General features: G+C 37.6%; 1 protein-coding gene across 11 annotated transcripts in view; it reads right to left on the minus strand.

The window, feature by feature from the left end:
- Positions 1 to 682: 682 nt before the first annotated feature.
- RPGR (retinitis pigmentosa GTPase regulator) overlaps positions 683 to 20,585 on the minus strand; it is a 65,935-nt gene continuing 46,032 nt past the window's right edge. For 8 of the 11 annotated variants that reach the window (XM_070066548.2, XM_070066549.2, XM_070066547.2 and 5 more), the window contains 4 exons: positions 7,618 to 7,788; positions 5,982 to 6,039; positions 4,192 to 4,280; positions 683 to 1,310 (listed from right to left, as the gene is read on the minus strand). In XM_070066548.2, the coding sequence (XP_069922649.1) occupies positions 1,116 to 1,310; positions 4,192 to 4,280; positions 5,982 to 6,039; positions 7,618 to 7,788 (513 nt within the window). In that variant the 3' untranslated portion in view covers positions 683 to 1,115. Of the gene's footprint in view, positions 1,311 to 4,191; positions 4,281 to 5,981; positions 6,040 to 7,617; positions 7,789 to 17,310; positions 18,244 to 20,585 lie in introns of all 11 variants that reach the window. The other 3 variants (XM_070066545.2, XM_070066544.2, XM_070066541.2) reach the window with 2 other exon arrangements.

The raw sequence follows: 20,585 nt of genomic DNA on the forward strand, positions 1-20,585 counted from the left end.
CCAAAAATTTTATTGTATTTACCTTTAATAAAATTAGAATTGTACTGAATGTAATATTTACACAGAAGACTTTTTTAAGAATTCAGACTTACATCTACTTTGGACTAACATCCTTATAAACCTTGTTTATGAAACAGAAAGATGGATTTTTTTTCTTTGTTTGAAAGGAGTAATAGACACTGTGATTAAGAATAGTGTTTTGTTATTGAGCTAAAATAGGGAAAACGAAGGTAGTTGGCTCCATTACCTAAGTAGCACCTATGAGAAAGGCAAGCCATGTTTCTATCCAAGTAGACTTAATAGCTTTGTCCTTCCTGTCCCTTGTGGCAATGCACTGTGTGACTGAGCCACACTTGGTTACCACCATCAATGCTAGAGACAGTTGAAATGAAGAAGCTTGGCTGTCTGCATCTCCTATGATGCAATCTGTGGCACAGCCCAATACCTTGGATCACCCCATACAATCTGTAATGCTTTCACCTTCCTCAAGAAAGGAGAGGGAAGCAAAGAAACTTCCACACTCAGTTCCTCCACAAAGATGTACTGTTTACGACTTTGCATTAATGGTTTCTTCAGTCAGGAGCCTATGCATTTTGCACCCTTCAATATTTTAAAATTATATGTGTTTTCTACATTTTGCCAATTGGTAACTCCAAATACTTCCATGTTTAATTCTCATTCATTTTAAGAGAACTGACCAGATAAAGTTTATTAAAAATATGCTCATTGCAAACAGTTTTGTCTCAGTTTTTAAAAAACTACAAATGTATTAAAAACTATTGCAGTGTCATGACATTGCAAATATTGTCTTATGAAGTAATATTGTATAGTAAAAACTGTGAAATATTGTAACTCAATTTTCACATATAAAAATATATTTTTTGTCACAACACTGAACAGTTAAGGCCACAACACTTAGAGTTTGAGACACGTGAATTTTGAAACTGCTTGTCAAAAATTTTAGCATAAATAAATATCAAAACTGGTCATAGTGTTTAAACCAAATGAAACAACTTATACCTTCAAAAAGTCTGTTATTAAGAACTTTTCTCAGAAGTTGTAACATTTTTCAAGTATAAATGACAATACACTCCATAACCACAAAAACCTTGTATTCAAAGAATGACGCAAGATTTTGACCTCTCCATATTTGGTGGTGAAGTATTCTGATTATGTGGCTCCACGTGGTCCTGGCTGGTGTTCCTTTTATAAGCTATTTGATCTCCCAATGGTTTTATCTCTGGAAGTGGCTTACCACCAACCTGCATATTTTTCTGACTTGTCACTGGCATTTTTTTAAAGAGGAAAATCTGGAAAAATACACAAAAAGAATTCATTTTAGTAAGAGAAACATTCACTGAACAGTATTTAAAGGGCATCATTTTCAAGAAGTAGTAACATTATTTTGTCACATATTTATGGGGCGCCAGATGTACAATGAATGGTACATTATTAGCATTCATAAGTCTTTGCAGTCATGATTCTACACTTAAACAAGATCTTTCAGGGTCTAACTTTCAATATCATCAACATTTTGGCAAAATATCATTTTCTTCAAAGAACAAAGTATTTCACTTTGTTGAATTGTAAGAGGAAAAAAAGATGAAAACTATGGTATTACTTATCATAAACTTTTAAATGTAAGCAGGATGAGTCATTCTGGGAACATGCCTGCAATTCCCAAATGATTGGCAGCTAGAGAATTTCTACTATAATATTCTGATGGGGTGGGAATGAGAAAAGGAGAAGAGGAGAGGGAGAAGGAGAGGGAAGAGAAGGATGAGGATAACAACAATGATGTATATCCTATTCCTACAGATCAGAATTTCTGGCAAAACATTAGTGCAATTAAAGGACAGCTGAGTGAGCCGTTGTAGGTATGCAGGTGAGTGGATGCATGGAGTTGCTGCTCAGGGGAGACCAGGGCTACAGATATGCAGAACACAGATAACAGCTGAAAAGAGGAAAGTAGCTCCAATAACCTAAGTATTCTATGCAGGTGGAAAAGGGAAAAAAAAAAAAGAATCTGAGGAAACACAAAGTACAAGTCAAGCACAGGAGGGGGAGCCAGCATCCAGGACCAAGGTTTGTATACAGGAGCAAAATCAGGAAAATGAGGCAGCACAGAAACCAAGGGAGAGAAATATATCAAGGCAGTGGCCACATGTAGGAGAGACCAAGTAAGATAATGACAAACATTTCATTTGATTTAAGTCTTTGGAGTATTTAGCCAGAAAGAAAATAGGATTTCTAAAGAGTTACAACACAAATAATAGTAAAAAACATCTTTTAATTCCACTTTCCCACCAACTTTTTAAAAATGTATTTATTTATTTAAGAGGCAGAGATACATAGATAGAGAGCTCTCATGTGCTGGTTAATTTCCCAAATGCCTGCAATGGTTAGGGCTGAGTTAAAGCCAAAGCCAGAAGCTGGGAACTCAATCCAGGTTTTCCAAGTGGATAACAAGGGCCATCAACCACTGCCTCCCAGAAACTGCATTAGCAGTAAGCTGGAGTTAGCAGCAGGATCCAAGAATCAAAACCAGGTACTCTATGTGGGATGTGGGCATCTTAACCAATGTCTTAACTACTTATGCTAAATACCCACAGTCCTTTGCATTTTTTGTTTTTAACAGGATGACAGAAATAAAACACATAAAACAAAAACCAGGTGAAGAGTCTGCTCTTTCAGAATCAACATGGTGCTAATAACCTACATTTAGCCTTAAAGATTGGAGGAACTAGAGTGAAAAGTTGTAACCCAAAAAATCGGAGTCTAGAAAAAAAGTCTATGAATTAAAATAGAAGAATTTTTCCTGGTATAATGGAGGATTACACACCTGAAAAATTCTGCCACTTAGAAAATTACAGGAGATACTGAATAAGTATCACAAATATAATTTTATAATGTACAATTTCACAAAATTTAATGGAAATTTTCATGGCTCAAAAAATGAAGAAGCAGGAAACCTCAGAGATGACTGAGTACTGAAATGACATTTGTTAACCTCATAATTTAGATCTTTGAATTTTAACAGATTTGATTTCTTAAAATGTATGGAATTGGAACTGAGACTCCTAAATAATAATACGAGGACCTCCTAAGGACTATGCCCTTAATAGAAGTCCACCTATAAACATTGCAAGATAAGAAAACAATGAGCTTCTCTTGGCCTGGCAATTGAGTAAAAGGATAAAAATGTTTTGCTAATGTGAGTCTGGGGTTCATATTTACATTACAACCCTTAAATGAAAAATTAATCTGTAAGTGGTCCTTCAGCCATTTCAGAGCTAGCACAAGTTAATATGAATTCTCCATGGACGGACTCACTCTAAGCCTTATTTCTACAAAAAAGTTCCAGCTGAACATGAATTCAGAATCCAAATTTCAAAACATATATGGAAAGAAGTCACCAATACTAAGTTGGCCAAAGCAACACAAAGATTTAGACTCCTGAGGATTTTTGAGATTGGAATTACTAAATACAGAAAGTAAAATAAGTATGCTCAAATTATTTTAATCACTACAATAAAACATGAGCATAAGATACTAATTTTTTAAAGACTGGATTGATTTGAAAAAGAACCAAGACACCTTACTTAAAAAAGTGAAAAATATTATCGCTGAAATTAAAACACAGGGGTCAGCACTGTGGCATAGTGAGTAAAGCTGCTGTCTATGATGCTGGCACTCCCATATGTGCTGGTTCATATCCCAACTGCTTCACTTCTAATCCAGCTCCCTGCTCATAGCCTGGGAAAAGCAGCAGAAGATGGTCCAAGAGTTTAGGCTCTTGCAACATATGTGGGAGACCAGATGAAGCCCCTGGCCTCTGCCTGGCCCAGCTCTGGCCACTGTACACATTTGGGGAGTGAACCAGCAGATGGAAGATCCCTTTTTCTCTGTCTCGCTTTCTTTCTCTTTGACTTTCAAATAAATAAATAAATAAATCTTTAAAGAAATTTCAAAGATAAATCCAGCTGTATAGGCAATATATAAGAAATCCAAGTAGAACACAAGTGTAAGTAAAGGGGGATAAAAGATCCATCAGGCAAATGCTAACCAAAGGAAACACCATCTCAAATCCTTCATGGTTGGGGGGTCATAAAACTCAAATTATGAGAAACACCATATGAAAAATATAACTTAATACTTTCGTATTGATATTAATATGGAAAATTCATTTACCTTCTTTTGTTTTTTTACATCTTTACTCTTTGACTCATTCATTTCCAGTACTTCTGGAGAACTGCTCTGTGCCTGATCATTCATGTTTCCTATAATTGGACACATGTAGAAATATTGGTTCTAACTCATAAGAAAAAGAAAGATTTTATGCTTTCAATGAAATTCTACCAACCCTGAATTGTGGGGTAATACAAAAATAACTCACTATTGTAGTGGACAACGTCTACATTGCATATTCCCCACAGTAGTGAGTTAACAAGAAATGCCCAGGATGACCTGACCAATATTGTAAATGTTTAGATGACCAGTAAACAAATATAGCTACAAAAGATTTCTTGAACATCTAAATTACTTTTTAAATTAACCTAGTTATGGGCCGGCGCCACAGCTCACTAGGCTAATCCTCCGTCTGTGGCGCTGGCATCCCGGGTTCTAGTCCCGGTTGGGGTGCCGGATTCTGTCCCGGTTGCTCCGCTTCCAGTCCAGCTCTCTGCTGTGGCCAGGGAGTGCAGTGGAGGATGGCCCAAGTGCTTGGGCCCTGCACCCACATGGGAGACCAGGAGGAAGCTCCTGGCTCCTGGCTTCGGATCAGTGCAGCACCGGCCATAGTGGCCATTTCGGGGGTGACCTAACAGCAAAAGGAAGACCTTTCTCTCTGTCTCTCTCTCACTGCTAACTCTGCCTGTCAAAAAAAAAAAAATAACCTAGTTATGATTAAACTCTTTGTACTCAAATGAGCATATTATTTTTTAATATTTCAAATTAATACATGTGATATAGTTGAGTAATTATCTTTATACTTAAAAAGCATACACATTCTTTTAATTTTATATTATCAACTACTTAAAACTTATATTTGATTTGTTTTAAACATTTTAAGTTATATGTGAAGATACTCTTAGGTGATAAGTATTTTAACATTTTGCTTAAAATATTCTAAATTTACTACTCTATCTTTAGAAATTAGATAAGAAAACTACTCCTTCCTCTGCTTAATTTTATATTAGATATCCAGTATTACAAACAGTTATTTTTTATGAGAACAGTTTTTACTGAGCACGTTTTGGTGTGATGGTATGGCGATATAACATAGGTGTCAGACAGAAAAAAAATACATTATTTGGGCCTAGAATCTATACAGCTCTGCGATAATCACAGTATCCTCCATTCCATGGCACCTGTTCTCTGACACAACGGCCGTGGTAGGATCAGAGACTGAGGTTTGGGCTCTAGGGGAAAATAACTGGATGCCCACTGTGGCTCTAAGCCAGCCCATTCTATCTTGGGCAAAGAAGTCCACAGTGCTCACCAGAGATATAAATTGTGATTTAGGGCAAAAGCCTGTTTAATAGAACTGGTTGAATAGGCAAAAGAAAAGGCAGTAAAAAGGCTGTCCTAAATCTCTTAACACATCAGCAGCTGTGAGTAATATGGATATTTGTATGTGAAGAACTGCAGTGTTTATAAATGAGAGCAAGTAAGCCTCTGTCATGCATTTCACAGCTTTTGAGGATTAGGTGACAGTAAAAATAAAATGGAACATATTCATGTAAGCTTATAATTAGCCAGTCATAGCATACATATGTGTATATGAAGTTACTTCAAAAACTTCATAGAAAATTAAGTTTATTTTGGTGCAAAAAAAATTGAAATCCAGGCACAGATTTTTCATAATAAGCATTTTCTATGAACTTCTGAAAGCCCCTCCTATCTGTAATGTACATATGTATGGATGTTATTTACATTTAGTCTCTTTAAAAACAAGGTCTTGAAGTCAAATGTGCTCATACCTTTTAGATTTTCATTGTAGTCACAAATGGCCCATTCCTCTACTTTGGTTTTTTCATCCTATAAACAATAAAGAGGCAATATGAAAAAAACCCATATTTGTGCTGTTAGAAAATCTAGCCTTCATTTTTAAGTAGTGTTCCAGAGTCTGTTTCTAGCTAATGACATAAACATGTGACAATTACTTCACTTTGTTAGACTCCTATAAAATGAGGGGCCTTAGATACAGAATGATTACCGATATCCTAGCTGAAAATTGTATGATTTTTGAAAAAATACGTGATTTGAATTCTTCTCACAGAAGATTCTGGAGCACTAATTGGCATGTGGTTTGTCTTTAACAATTCACAATCTCAGACCAGACTGGTGTATAATGATTCATATGTTAATTCATATGTTAAAGAATTCTAAGACCACCCTAGCCTGAGCTCTTAATACTGTCTATAAACAGAATCATGTTCCCCCTCTGAAAGTAAACAATACCTGCTAGGACTTTTTTTTTTGTCAGTGAGAGGAATCTTTGGAAAAGAAGGAAGAAAACAACCTCTACAGCATAGCAACATCTTTTAAATCAGAGGTGGGGAACATCCAGCCCATGGTCCATGTAAGGCCTACAAAATCATTTGGTCTGGCCCTACCAAGGCAACTGTATGTGGGACTTGAAATTCAATAAAAGTATAGCAGTCTAATTTTTAATTTGATGATTTTGAATGGCCCACAAATGATGCTGTAAATATCCAAATGGCCCTTGGCAGCAAAAAGGTTCCCCATCTCTGTTTTAAATTAAAAGTACACCCACACAGAACAACATGTTTCTCAAGTGCACATTCAAATAAAATGTATGTTTCAGTGCTTGTCTGTGTTAGAGAAAAGAAGAATGGAATGGGGCAAAAAGGAATAAATCCAAGTAAGACATAAGAACCTTGATGAGAATGTTTCAGCAACTAAAAAGCCTGACTAACAGCATTGTGCATGAGAGGTCCAAACAAAATGAGAATGAAAATAAATGGATACAATGTCATTCAGTTTGGATTTCAGAATTCTGTACCTCTGAAATTAATTCAGAGTATTGTTAACAAATGAGTTATTAAAAATCTGCCAACTGTTTCTTAGCAGGTCATTCTCAGGCAAAATAGACAAATGAAAGAAATTGTTTTTTGCAGTCCTATCTCCAATTTCAGGACAATTATGCTACTTCAGTGATACTACCTCCTATACCTCTTCTTTGTCTAGACTGCTGTGACCAACTTCCAGCTGTCCATATATATGTAAACAGATGTACACATACATATTCCAATTCTGCTACCAGTGCCAGTGTTCCTAACTTGGCCATTTTAGCATTTCAAGGACCATACATATGCTGAGCTTCTTGGTTCATTTTCCAACAGTGGCCTATACCAGCTGCTTTCCTCTCATGCTGGGAACAGAATGCTATAAAGTAATGTAGAAAGTAGCCTAGGGACAAAGTGTTCCTGATTCAGAAATTAGCCAAAGCCTTTCCTAGAGCACACAAATGAAATTATTCATATAAGTATTTCTGTCTCCAAAGGAAATTAGAATCTGCCCTCTGCAGGATCCAATGGCCCCACGTGCTTTGTTATAGACAGGATCTCAGGATTTAAACATTTATCATCATACCTTTTCAATGGCTTCAGTTGAGTCATCATAAGTTCTTTCTAACCCTTCAACTTCACCATGGTCAACTGCAGGAGTGCTTTCTTTATCTCCCATAGAATTCTCATTATCAGTGTTAATATTCTCATGCATGTTTTCTGGTTCCACTTCTTCAGTTTCTAATAATTTGTGATCCTGTGACAAAGTTAATCAACAAAGAAGCATAAGACTTCCTTTTAAAAAATTTAATATTTTTAAATTTAATATCACAAATAATTTATACTCTAAGAACACAGAATGTTAATTTACATACTAAAATTGAGGAAATAAAACACTGAACCCACGCTGAATATCAAGTTACTGTATTACCAAGCATTTTACGCATGCTGCTCTATTTCAATGACTAGAATTACCAAAATTATATTAGCACCTATGGCAAGTTTAAAATGGGGAAAAAAATTTGAATGTACTTTCTTAGCTGTCTCAAAATCATGCTTTTAAACTTGAGAGAAATTAAAAAGTTTTCTATATACCATGACATAATATATCTATGGTTCATTTTCTAAAACATAGGTATTTAAAATCACTTCAGATGCACAATTCACTGATATTCATGAGAAAGATTAAGTATTTACATTCCAGGAACAAGACAAAGGGACACACCTTAAATGGTTTGTTCTTGATTATTAACAGCAGAGGGAAAATCATACAGAGGCAGAACTTGGTCTACATAATCCAAATTATTAAACAATCTGTCTATAGATTTGATAAACTGACAGTACATCATATAATCCTTAAGTATAGGTAGAAGATAATATTTTTATTCTAAACTGAAGGTTTTTTATTTTTACAGTTTCATACTTTGTATAGAATATTTTTACTGACTTTCACTAAGAGATTAAGGTCTTCAAGGGACTTCCTGCTATGCTTTTCATTTACACACTTCACAAGAACTTTAACAGCCTCTAAGATAGGTGGATCAGTACCATTCACTCCCTTGAATAAGACTGGTACAAATGCACCTTGGCAATATTTACTTCAGACTATATACAAGCTTTATATCTGCATAAGCACTGTTACTAGTTTTCAGTGATCACTAGTTTCCTAGTGGCTATCTGGTTAAGGCTAAAGCCTGAAACTCAAAATCTTCAGTTGCTGATTTGAAAACAACGCTGATAATAACTCACAGTCTTCTGGCAAAAATGCAAAATGGGAAAGTTCAGGCTAGGGAGAGAATGCATTTATATTGCACACCTTAGTAAAAAATATAAATTGTATGCTCAGGCTAGTAGTACTAAGGGTAACAGCATTCTCACCAAAAAAGACAATCTGTAAGTGAAACAAGATTGAAAAAAGAGTTTCAAAAGTTATTTTGGGACAATTTGACTTAGGTTAATCCAAGGTCATGAGACAATGTATGTAAGGGAACTTGGGAAAGAAGCATGGCACCAGGGAGAACAGCTGCTATATCAAAGGATGGGTAGAGTTAATCAACAACTTCTAACGCTTTCCTTTTTTTTCTGCATGATTTTCCCCTCCAAGTGACTTATATTTTATATTTTGCCTAGCCAGATATGTACTATGAGTAGCTAAAATTATCAAAGGCTATTTTGAAATGAAATGAGAAGGCTATTAGGTTTAAGATTTATGACTCATAAATAATATATTCATAAATATACATAAATGAAAGACTAACTAGAAAGAACAGTGCTCCTGAGACAGAGAAGTTCCAACAGGACCCTCTGCCCCATAGAAAGATAGTCAGTGAGCAGTGTTTCCAGCATAGTCCTCACATGGAGAGTTTGGCTAATTTAGCACCTGGGTCAACTCTAATCAAGCTTGTTAACTATGGTACTAAAGTAATCATAGAATAACATTGTATTATAAAAGGAGTTTCATCTTATTTTAGAAGCAAAACACAAAACACTCATCTCTTGCAATGAATTATAATTTTACTCATTAACTAAGAAGATCTATGGCTATGAAGAAGTTGGAACTAAACCATTTTCTAATTTTGAGAAAACTATTAGAAAATGATAGCTTCTACTAGAAATCACATCATCAGTGCACTTACTAAGCACATTTAAAATTATTCTATACACATCTGGACAACTACTTTAAATCACAGAAAGCACTTACCTTCAAACTGAAACAACTTAGGAGAGATTGGCAGAATACTGTCATTTTATAAAAAGAAAGGGCAAAGTTTAAGTAGATTTAGCACTAGAACCATATAAGACATACAGAGGTAGCCTGGAATGGACAAGTGTGCATCTTGTGTTAGAACTACGGTAAAGAAGTGACTAGGTGTGGCCTCTCACAGAAAGATTCTGTTTCATTCGTCAAACATAGCACTGCAAGCTGCAGTCTGGCCTGGGGAAACACTTTTTAAATTTCTTAATGGGAAATATCAAGAAAGCAAATGTTCTCAGTTTCAGTTTGCTTTAGAATATAATTACACTGCATACTTGAAGGAAGCCAAAGATACTGTACTTTTCTTTAGTCTGAAGGCTGATCAGTTTGGGATGGGTGTGTTCAGTTTGTAAAAAATATATTGAGCTATACACTTATGAGATATGTATCTCTGTGCATATTGTTTTTAAGTAAAATAAAATCCTCAAAACATAAGGCATGATATCCCATGCTACAATTCTGGATTTATAACATGTCTCAATGTCATATATAGGGTAGAAAATATTTCCAAATAGGTTAATATAGTGTAAAATTTTATATTCAGGTTGTACAGGTAAAGAGGTACATATTTTAAAATATCAACTTGGGATTTTTTTTGGGGGGGGGGTGTTTTCAGGACAGGAAAAGCTAATATATAAGTTCCTGTTTTAACTACAATAGAAGTCACTGAGGCAGTAGCAGTGACTGGGAAGGACATTAAATAAAAATCTAAGCACTGTTTTCCAAATCTTGCTTTAATACTCAAAGCCTAAGAATGGCACATAATTAACACACTTCATAGTTTACTTGTAAAATGAACTATCACCTACAGTCACATGAAGGCAATCAGCTTCAAACACCGAGGGGGAATTCTAGACCCATTAACTCATGTATGGTGTATAATAAAGTTTCACTCCACCTCATATTTAAGAGTTATCATTATTACAATCTACTTTATTCCCGTGGGTCTATTACTATAAGCCAAGTTTTCAGTCATTATGTTGTAATTATACCAAAATCAGGTTCACAGGACTAAATTTATAAACATCTGTTGGTGATTTGGAGATTTGTAAGTGTAGCTTTGCATCTGATTTTTGTGACCAGAGAGGACAATTAGCATGATACAGGTTACCATTTGCTGAGCACCCATAACATAATTACCAAAAGATCCTTCCTTTATTAAAAGACTTAGGAGGATTATTATGACTTAGGAGGATTTTTAAAAAATCTTTTCCAGATGTCCATACATAGGACACATCCCAGTGGAAGGCTAGTCTACTGGGCTCCAGAGCCTATGCTCTTTCCTGATCTTACTCAAATAACTCAAAGATTATAATGGCTGCCCTCAAGCTGTTGATTTTTTTCTTTTCTCTTACACTTTGATGTTTAAAGTATTGCAGAGTCTTCTGGCTCACATGCTCCCAGCAGTTAACATCCTATTCTCACCTACTACAGTATATATGAACAGCAAATAAAAATTTAGGATTTTTTTCTGAGTACTAAAGTCTCTGGGATATGTCCCCTAGGAATATACGAGTAGCATTCAATGATATGTGTTTTTCAAAGTTTAGTTCTGATTCTATTTCTCTACAAATCAAACTTCCTGGAGCTCATTCTTTTTTCACAATGTGGTTTGACTGTGGCCCTCTATGCAGCCTCTATCACTCCTTCCTCCAGAAACCTCTTCCTTGGCTTGGGTGCCACCTCTCTTTTCCTAGTAAGTGTTCCCTCCCCCTTCTTTTCAGAGGTCCCTTTCTCAACCTCCCCCTTACCTACTGATTATATCTTCAGGTCTTTTCTCTTTTCACACTAGGAATTCTTGCTCACTCAAATTTAGTTTTAACTACATATATAAGCAGGTGATACTCAGCAATCCCCCTTGAGCTCCAGATCCATGTCTGTCTACTGAACATTTCCTGGAGATAATCTGAAATTAACAAGTTCAAAACCACCATCTTCACATGTTCCTACTCCCCTATTCCCAATCTTAGAGAACTGTGCTCTTTCCATTTATTTCTCTAAGCCAGAAATAAGAAAAGCCTAGCATTCTCTGTCCGTCTCAGCCACATCTCTTTTATTAAATCCTTCAATTATATCCCTAAATCACTCTTGCTAACACACGTCCCCATTTCTACATGCCCCCCCTGTCTCCCCACTGTCCTAGTCCAGGCCCTCTTCATTCCTTGCCAGGTCTACCATAACTTCCTTCAAACTTGTATCCCTGACTCCTTCCAGTCCACCCTCCATAATGCTGCCAGAATAATCTAACAAAAACCTAAGTGTGGTCAACTTACTTTTTTGGTTTGACTTGTTTCACAAACACATCAAGGTCCTTTGCTTTTCTATTTAGGAACAAAATACACTTGAGGCTGCAGTCACACCAAAACACTCATGACTCCATCATACTACAAATCCCCCTTCTCCTCAATTCCTTTGTTGGGTTACATTTTACTTAACCTGATTCCAATCAAGTTTCACCACTCACTCCTTGGAAGCCCTTTCCTAACCTTTATCTGTGCTGCTGAAGTTGCAGCCTAAAGCACTCCACCATATTACTAAATTTCTGCTCAACCTAGAAATAGCCCAAGAGTTACTTGAGATCAGGTGAAATACCTTACTCTCTGCACCCACAATACAAAATCATTTTCTTCTCATTAATTAGGGATTTAATGGAGAAAAACACAGATTCAGCTCCAGATCATACTTGTCTTTGGGCGGAATGGGTTTAAGAGCATACGGGTTTCAGGAAATGGAAGAGCATTGTTAAGAAATAGTGTTCTTTTGAGAATCTATACCCAAAGTCCATAACAGGTATAAGGACCACATGAAGTTGACTGTAAACTGCCCTTACTTTTCGAAATCTATCTCACTTGGGGAAGTTTCTGTTCTGGTATTTTTTGATGGATAATACAGACCAAATGCTAAGTGCAAGGTACTGGCATATAATATCACAATGAATTTTCACAATGGAAAGAATGAAGGTAGGAATCACAGCACCTTCCTCCATGTCTGCATTTTATTTCTGACACACACAAGGGGGCTTTAAAAGTTCACGGAGATTTTTTTATTATCTTTTAATTCTATTTACACGAACTTTCTGAAGCTTCCTTGTACATTTACGGCAAGTTCATTTTTATAGTGAAAAAACAGAAGACATTTCAATTGCACTCACCTCGCGAGCTGCTGTTCAGCAACAGCAGATGCTCCTGTGGTTCTCCTTTGTAGCTTACCTTAAAGTCTTTCTGCCAGAATCCTTATCAGAAAACTGTAACTCAATTGATTCTACATATAAAACTCACCCTCCCTCAGTTAAGGACCAGTGACAAACTATAGTAAAAGCCTGAGCAATCCAACGAGCAGATGGGGACAATAAGGAACCACTTATTTTAATATATGTAATCAAGTGTTAATTTATGACACAGTGGTCCCATTCTTAAATTTCCTTTTCTTTCTCTCCTAAGAGTCATATGATTTATAAATATTTAAATCACTTTTGTTCAGGAAAATCTAGTAAGATCTGATTCTTTTACTCTCTTACCCCCACCTTCCCCACTAACCAGCAAAAAATTCCTTTTCATAAACTTATAGAGGGTGCTAGATGTACAAATATATATAATTACATAAATGTTCACTAGACAGTAGGCACAGAAAGTTGGTATGCTTAGTTTATGATAACTGCTTACTTTGATATAAATAAATGCTAGTTAGCTTGAAAATGGGGTGATTTGGGTGACTAAACTATAATACTGGCATTGAAGAAAAAGGATACCAGTTCTGACAAAACTCTAGTTGATAATGACTAACTGGTGTTCCTAGTCTCCAATTCTAGTTCTGTACTTTTCTAGATGAAGAAACTAAGGCCTAAAAAGGCTAAGAAACTGACTCAAGTTTAAGGAGCTCAAAAGTACAAAGCTGGAAGTAGAGTTCTGGTCTCAAAATGAGTAGGCCAGTGCTCTTTTGGCCAGAACACTATGCTTGTATGAACCGTTATTTCTAAAGAGCACAAAAAGGTTTTGGCTAGAGAAATGTGAAGAAATGGGTCAAAAATTCTGTTTAAAATGGAAATCTAGAGCACTTCAAATCCTGAAGAGGTCTATGGGTACATTTTAGGACATTGCTTCAGTATTGTCAGATGATTATTTCTACAGTGGAAGAGTTCAAGTTTATCTCCCTGAAGTTTTTTGATTTATGAATCCCACCTGTGTCACCTATCTTAATTTAATCATTTTGTCTACTTTTTAAATGACTATATTTGTTACATATATTTTATCATAGTATTAATACTATTCAACATTTAATGAGTATGCTAGACTTTGGTAAAGCACTGCAATGCCAAATCAGTATATCTGGTTGGTTAGGGGAAGCTATCAGATCCTTGAAGCTGAGATAAAATTTACAGTTTCTCCTAGGAAATTTTTCATTTTGTATGATCTTAGTCCTTTCCCTCATACTTTTATTCTTTCTCATTCACAGAGAATCCAATCAGCAAATAATTCAACTCTACAATGTTCACAAGAAGTTTACCATCAAAATCCTCCTCAGTAAAGTACTAGAAATCCCTTATGTCCAAAATATGGAAAGGACTGGGAAAGGAAATCAGTTGAAAAGGAAGTTATGACTAACCAACTAAACAAACCAGCAATATATTAAAAATTTTAAGGAAGACTGAAATTACTGTAGTGAGAATCAAAAATTCAGTATCTAATATTAGTTTTTCTTTTCACTAATAGTAAAATTTTTCTAATAATGAGAATCTCTAAAATTCAGTATCTAATATTAGACAGTTTTTCTTTTTACAATTACTGAATGTATACATTTTTTATTTTACTTGAAACTTGACATTGATGGACAAACCAAGAATTACAGAACAGTCAATAAAGCACACATTGATGGCACAAAGCAGATATTGGGAATGAAGGTTCTGACAATACAGTTAATGCTAGGAAATGACAAGAGTTTAGAAACATGGAATTACAGAAGACAAGAGATGTTAAAGTTGTCACAACATTTCAACAGTAAAGGACAGTATTTTATAGAAAATTTAATTTCAAAGTGTAATTTTCTTCATTAAATAGTTTATTATACAAATAACAAAAATGATGGAGTAAATCAGCATGTTAGAATGAAAATAATTCAAGAGTCAGAAGGGATTATAATTATCCTATCACCTCTTCCATTCCATTGTACAGATAAAGAATCTGAGGTCCACTGAATAGCTTTGCCTGGCCAATAAATAAAGTTTTAAAGCTTTCCAGATTATACTTTTGAGTTCATTTCTATTTCATTAGATATACTGGCATCTGACTAGACAATAACCAAAAGAGACCATATTATTAGGATTTAAGTTCTGAACAAAGTTACTAATTTGGACATTTTTACAAAATGGACACATAAAAGGTAAAAAGACAACACTACTTTAAAATATGAGTTCTTCATATTAGTTTTAGAATACCATCCATTTTTGTAAAATTATTCTTTGTGGTAGGTAACTGTAAACACAAGCTAAAAAATGCAAACATTTATAAAAATTATAGGCCTTAAGAATCTGTACCATTTAAAAATATATCTACAAATAAACTTATAATATACTTCTACTTCCTAAATATGTCTAACAAAATATATAATGTTAATTATCTGACATTATTTTTGATATTTTCTAGTTAGAGAGTTATAATCTTGAGAAAAACATCTTAAGGTATTAAGAGGAACCAAAATTTACTAGTGCCTCTTGTTGTTTTTCACCCCTCACACAACTGGTATCAGTTGTTTTTTCATCACAAGTAAAATAATCGTATAATCGTAACTGAAAATCAACTTAACAAAAAGTAGTGAGTGCCTATTATATACAAAGTGTTACAATGGTTTGGCTGGTAATAACCTAATCAAACTTAAAGTCTGTTACTTCAATTCCAAATACTGTGGTAATACATTATTCCAGAATTTTTTGGAACCTGGTGGTACATTTTCTGAAAGTTGTTTTGACTGCCCTAGCATTTTGAACCTCTGCTCTCTTCTGTTTACCTCCATGTTAGTAATCAAAGCTTTTTTATTTGTTCTATGTTTGCCATATTTCATAGACCTTATTTTTTTGCCCACTTTTTTTGATTTTTCTCCCTCACTTTGTCTTTTATGCCTTTGATCGTCTTCATCTGTCTCCTGGTATTTCCCTTCTTCTTCCTCACAGTCTACTTCTTCCTCTTCTCCATTGCTCCCATATTCTTCCCCTCCCTTCTCCTTCCTTTCCCTTTCCTTCCCTTCTCCTTCCTCCTCCTCCCCTTCTCCTTCCTCCTCCTCCTCCCCTTCTCCTTCCTCCTCCTCCCCTTCTCCTTCCTCCTCATCCCCTTCTCCTTCCTCCTCTTCCCCCTCCCCTTCTTCTCCTTCCTCCCCTTCCTCCTCCCCCCTCTCTACTACCTCTTCTCTTTCCTCTCCTTCACCTTCCTCCTCATCCTCTTCTCCTTCCTCCCCTTCCTCCTCCCCCCTCTCTGCTCCCTCTCCTCTTTCCTCTCCCTCACCTTCCTCCTCATCCTCTTCTCCTTCCTCCCCTTCCTCCTCCCCCCTCTCTCCTCCCTCTTCTCTTTCCTCTCCCTCACCTTCCTCCTCATCCTCTTCTCCTTCCTCCTCTTCCCCCCTCTGTCCTTCCTCTTCTCTTCCCTCTCCCTCACCTTCCTCCTCATCCTCTTCTTCCTCCCCTTCCTCCCCCTTCTCTCCTCCCTCTCCTCTTTCCTCTCCCTCACCTTCCTCCTCATCCTCTTCTCCTTCCTCCCCTTCCTCCTCCCCCCTCTCTCCTCCCTCTTCTCTTTCCTCTCCCTCACCTTCCTCTTCATCCTCTTCTCCTTCCTCCTCTTCCCCCCTCTGTCCTTCCTCTTCTCTTTCCTCTCCCTCACCTTCCTCCTCATCCTCTTCTTCCTCCCCCCTCTCTCCTCCCTCTCCTCTTTCCTCTCCCTCACCTTCCTCCTCATCCTCTTCTCCTTCCTCCCCTTCCTGCCCCCTCTCTCCTCCCTCTCCTCTTTCCTCTCCCTCACCTTCCTCCTCATCCCCTTCTCCTTCCTCCTCCCCCCTCTCTCCTCCCTCTTCTCTTTCCTCTCCCTCACCTTCCTCCTCATCCCCTTCTCCCACCTCCTCTCCCCTATCGCCTCCCTTTTCTCCTTCCTCCCCTTCTCCCTCTCCTTCCTCTTGCCTACCTTCTCCTTCCTCCTTTTTCCCTTCTTCCTCCCCCTCTTCCTCTTCTCCTTGCTCCTCCTCTTCCCCCTCTAATGGCTCCTCCCCTTCTTCTGCCATCTCTTGGTTTCCTTCCTTCTGGTGACCTAGTTCCCTCTCCCTTTTCTGCCGTTCTTCCTCATCTCTCTCCTCCCATTCCTCCTCCTCTCTTAGGTCCTTATTCAGGTTCTCCATTTCTCCTACTCCCTTGTCTTTCTTTGCCTCTTCCCTCCCCAACCCCCTTTGCCACTGTTGCACTCCTAAAGTACCCTCCTCACAGATTCCATCTGCTCCACTTTCAGAGCCATCCTCTATCTCTTCCCCTAAGCTTCCCTTGCCTTCACTCACCTCTGCTCTGTCTGTAAGATCATCTGACAGGATCTCTGCTTTATCCTCCTTTCTGGCTTCAAGCATCTCCACATTTTGCCCAGTTGCCTCTATCTCATGCTCTTCTAGGTCACTTTCTTCTGAATCATCTACTCCTTCCTGCTCTTCTGGGATCTCTGACAAATGGCCACACTTAAAATTAAATTTTGTCATGAATTTCGACATTTTGGGTTCGATGTCTTCCTCATTTTCTTGTTCAATATATTTTCTACTATACCACAGGTCTGGGGAAGTTTCCACTTCATCATCGTCTTTCTCTCCACTACTAGATTCTATAGACTCAGGCTGCTCGAATCCATCAGCTGTACCCTGCTGACTCTCACTTTCACTTTCCATGTAACTCTCTTGCTCTTCTATCGATTCTCTTTCATTGTCAAAGGTCACATCTTGCTTGCTACATTTCCCTGTCTTAACAAATCGCTTATTTTCTTCATTCTCCATATTCATATCTCTAGCTGATAAGTTATCAGAGAATGTACTAATATTTTTTCTATTCTCTTCACTTTTTCTTATATTCGCCAGCTCAGTTTCGGTCCCAGAGACTATTTCTTCTGCTTCTGAATCCTGCTGACTGTGTCCTTCAGCACTCTCCTTTTCTATTTCCTCAGCAGCATGCTCATCAACATCACTTTTATGTTCATGTCTAAGTATCTCTTTTTGCAAACCCTCTCCATTGGTGTCGGCCCGAGGCCCCATCTGGCCTGGATTATTACCTACTTCCTCATCTGAAAATGCTTCCATACTTTCAGCTGCTTGCATCATGAATATCCCTTTTGCCACAGGCTGCTTATACATCCTCCCTTCTTTTGTTTTTGCCATCTCTTCATATCCATTATTATCATCCTTTCCAGTCTGAGTTGCAGGTTGCATCACTTTCACAAATGTTTCTTGTTTCTGCAAATTTTTTGAAGTAATCGTCATACTACTATTAGTTGACAAAGGTAACTTATCTAGTATAAATTACTGCCAAGGCTTTACATTTTTACAAATTTCTCTAGGAGAATGAAGATATCCATTTTAACCAGATGTTTTGTTGAAGTTTCCTTTTAATTAGGGGTAATTTATACCATTCTTTAGGTCTGTGGCACATGTAATTTAATTTAGTAACATGCACCTATGTTTTGCTTTCAATTCTTACTGCTTATTTCAATTGTGTCACTAATCACAACCCCATCAATACTCTCTTTTCTCAATCTGAATCAGTCCTTACATATAAGACATTTCCAGACTGATTTCAGATGCTGTTAAAAAATTTACACTTCTTGGGGCCGGCGCTGTGGCATAGTGGGTAAAGCTGCCGCCTGCAGTGCCAGCATCCCATATGGGCACCAGTTTGAGTACCAGCTGCTCCACTTCCGATCTAGCATCCTTGCTGATGGTCTGGGAAAGCTAGAAGATGGCCTAAGTGTTTGGGCCCCTGAATCCGGGTGGGAGACCCAGAAGAAACTCCTGGTTCCTGGCTTCGGATCAGCACAGCTCTGGCCGTTGTGGTCATTTGGGAAGTGAACCAGTGGTTGGAAGACCTCTCTCTGTGTCTCTCCCTCTCTGTCTGTAACTCTGGTCTCAAGTAAATAAATAAATCTTTAAAAAAATTTACACTTCTGGCCGGCGCCGCAGCTCACTAGGCTAATCTTCCGCCTTGCGGCGCCGGCACACTGGGTTCTAGTCCCGGTCGGGGCGCTGGATTCTGTCCCGGTTGCCCCTCTTCCAGGCCAGCTCTCTGCTGTGGCCCGGGAGTGCAGTGGAGGATGGCCCAAGTGCTTGGGCCCTGCACCCCATGGGAGACCAGGAGAAGTACCTGGCTCCTGCCATTGGATCAGCGCGGTGAGCTGGCCGCAGCGCGCCGGCCGTGGCGGCCATTGGAGGGTGAACCAATGGCAAAGGAAGACCTTTCTCTCTGTCTCTCTCTCTCACTGTCCACTCTGCCTGTCAAAAAAAAAAAAATTTACACTTCTCTTGAATGTAGTTCAGTATACTTTTTTCTACCTTCCCCATAGCTTTTGATTTCCAAATTTTGATTTTTTAAAAAATTTAAGAAGCTGACACACACACAGAGAGAATGAGAGAGAAAAAAAGAGAAAGAGATAGAGAAAAAGAAAGAGAAAGAGAGAGAGTGAGAGAGAGAGAGAGAGAAACACACAAGAGAGCAAGTACTTCCATCTGCTGTTCCACTTCCCATTGTTCACAATGGCCAGGGCTGGGCAGTCAGGCCTAGGCCAGGAGCTGGGAACTCAATCCAGATCTCCTACCTGGATGGCAGGAACCCAATTGCTTGAGTCATTACCACTGCCTCCCTGGGTCTGAACTAGCAGAAAGCTGACATCAGGAAATGGAGCTGGGTATTGAACCCAGGAATGCCAGTATGGGAACTAGGGGCTCCAATCACCATCTTGATTATCTAGGCTAAACTCTCAACTCTGATTTGCCTTTTCAGTCCATGAAACTCATAAAATCAAAGAAAATAAAAGTATGAAAAATTTAAAAATTGGAAAAAAATTAATAGCTTACTTCCTAAAAAAAGTGAAATGAAAACTGCATGCACAATCTTTTTATCTATATGTTAAGTAGCAATGAATATTTTTTCTTTTCTAAACAAAATCCTTTATATGGATTTTCAAATTTCTGACCCTCTTCCTTTCATCTATTATATCTTTGCCTTGTAATAGTTTGCACACATGAAAAAGTATTTAGACAAGAAAATACTTAGGATAAAATGTAAGATTTGTATAAAAACTATTCTAGAATCAAACATTGAGGTTCGAATACATTAAAAATATGAAGTTAATTTGTTGACATAAATTCGACAAGGTGATAAGTCTAAATATCTGACAAATGTGGGTCTCTGGATAGTGAAATCACACTAAACCAATTTTTTTAAATTGTGCCTTGGAAAAGGCTCATTATTTTTGCCAAAGCCAAAACAGGTGAAAACTTAAACTAATATACAAAAATAGTGTTAGTAAATATTTTTTATTCACTAAAGGTGGCCTGGTAGCAGCTAAACTTAAAAGGACTATATGAGAGGGCCAGTGCTGTGGCGCAGTAGGTTAATCCTCTACGCTGGCATCCCATATAGGTGCCAGTTCTAGTCCCGGCTGCTCCTCTTCCAATCCAGCTCTCTGCTATGGCCTGGGAAAGCAGTATAAGATGGCCCAAGTCCTTGGGCCTCTGCACCCATGTGGGAGACCCAAAAGAAGCTCCAGGCTCCTGGCTTCAGATTGGCACAGCTCCAGCCG

This window comes from Oryctolagus cuniculus, chromosome X (genome assembly GCF_051225735.1).
Source record: "Oryctolagus cuniculus isolate XC-2025 breed Fujian yellow rabbit chromosome X, ASM5122573v1, whole genome shotgun sequence".
Classification (NCBI taxonomy): Eukaryota; Metazoa; Chordata; class Mammalia; order Lagomorpha; family Leporidae; genus Oryctolagus; species Oryctolagus cuniculus.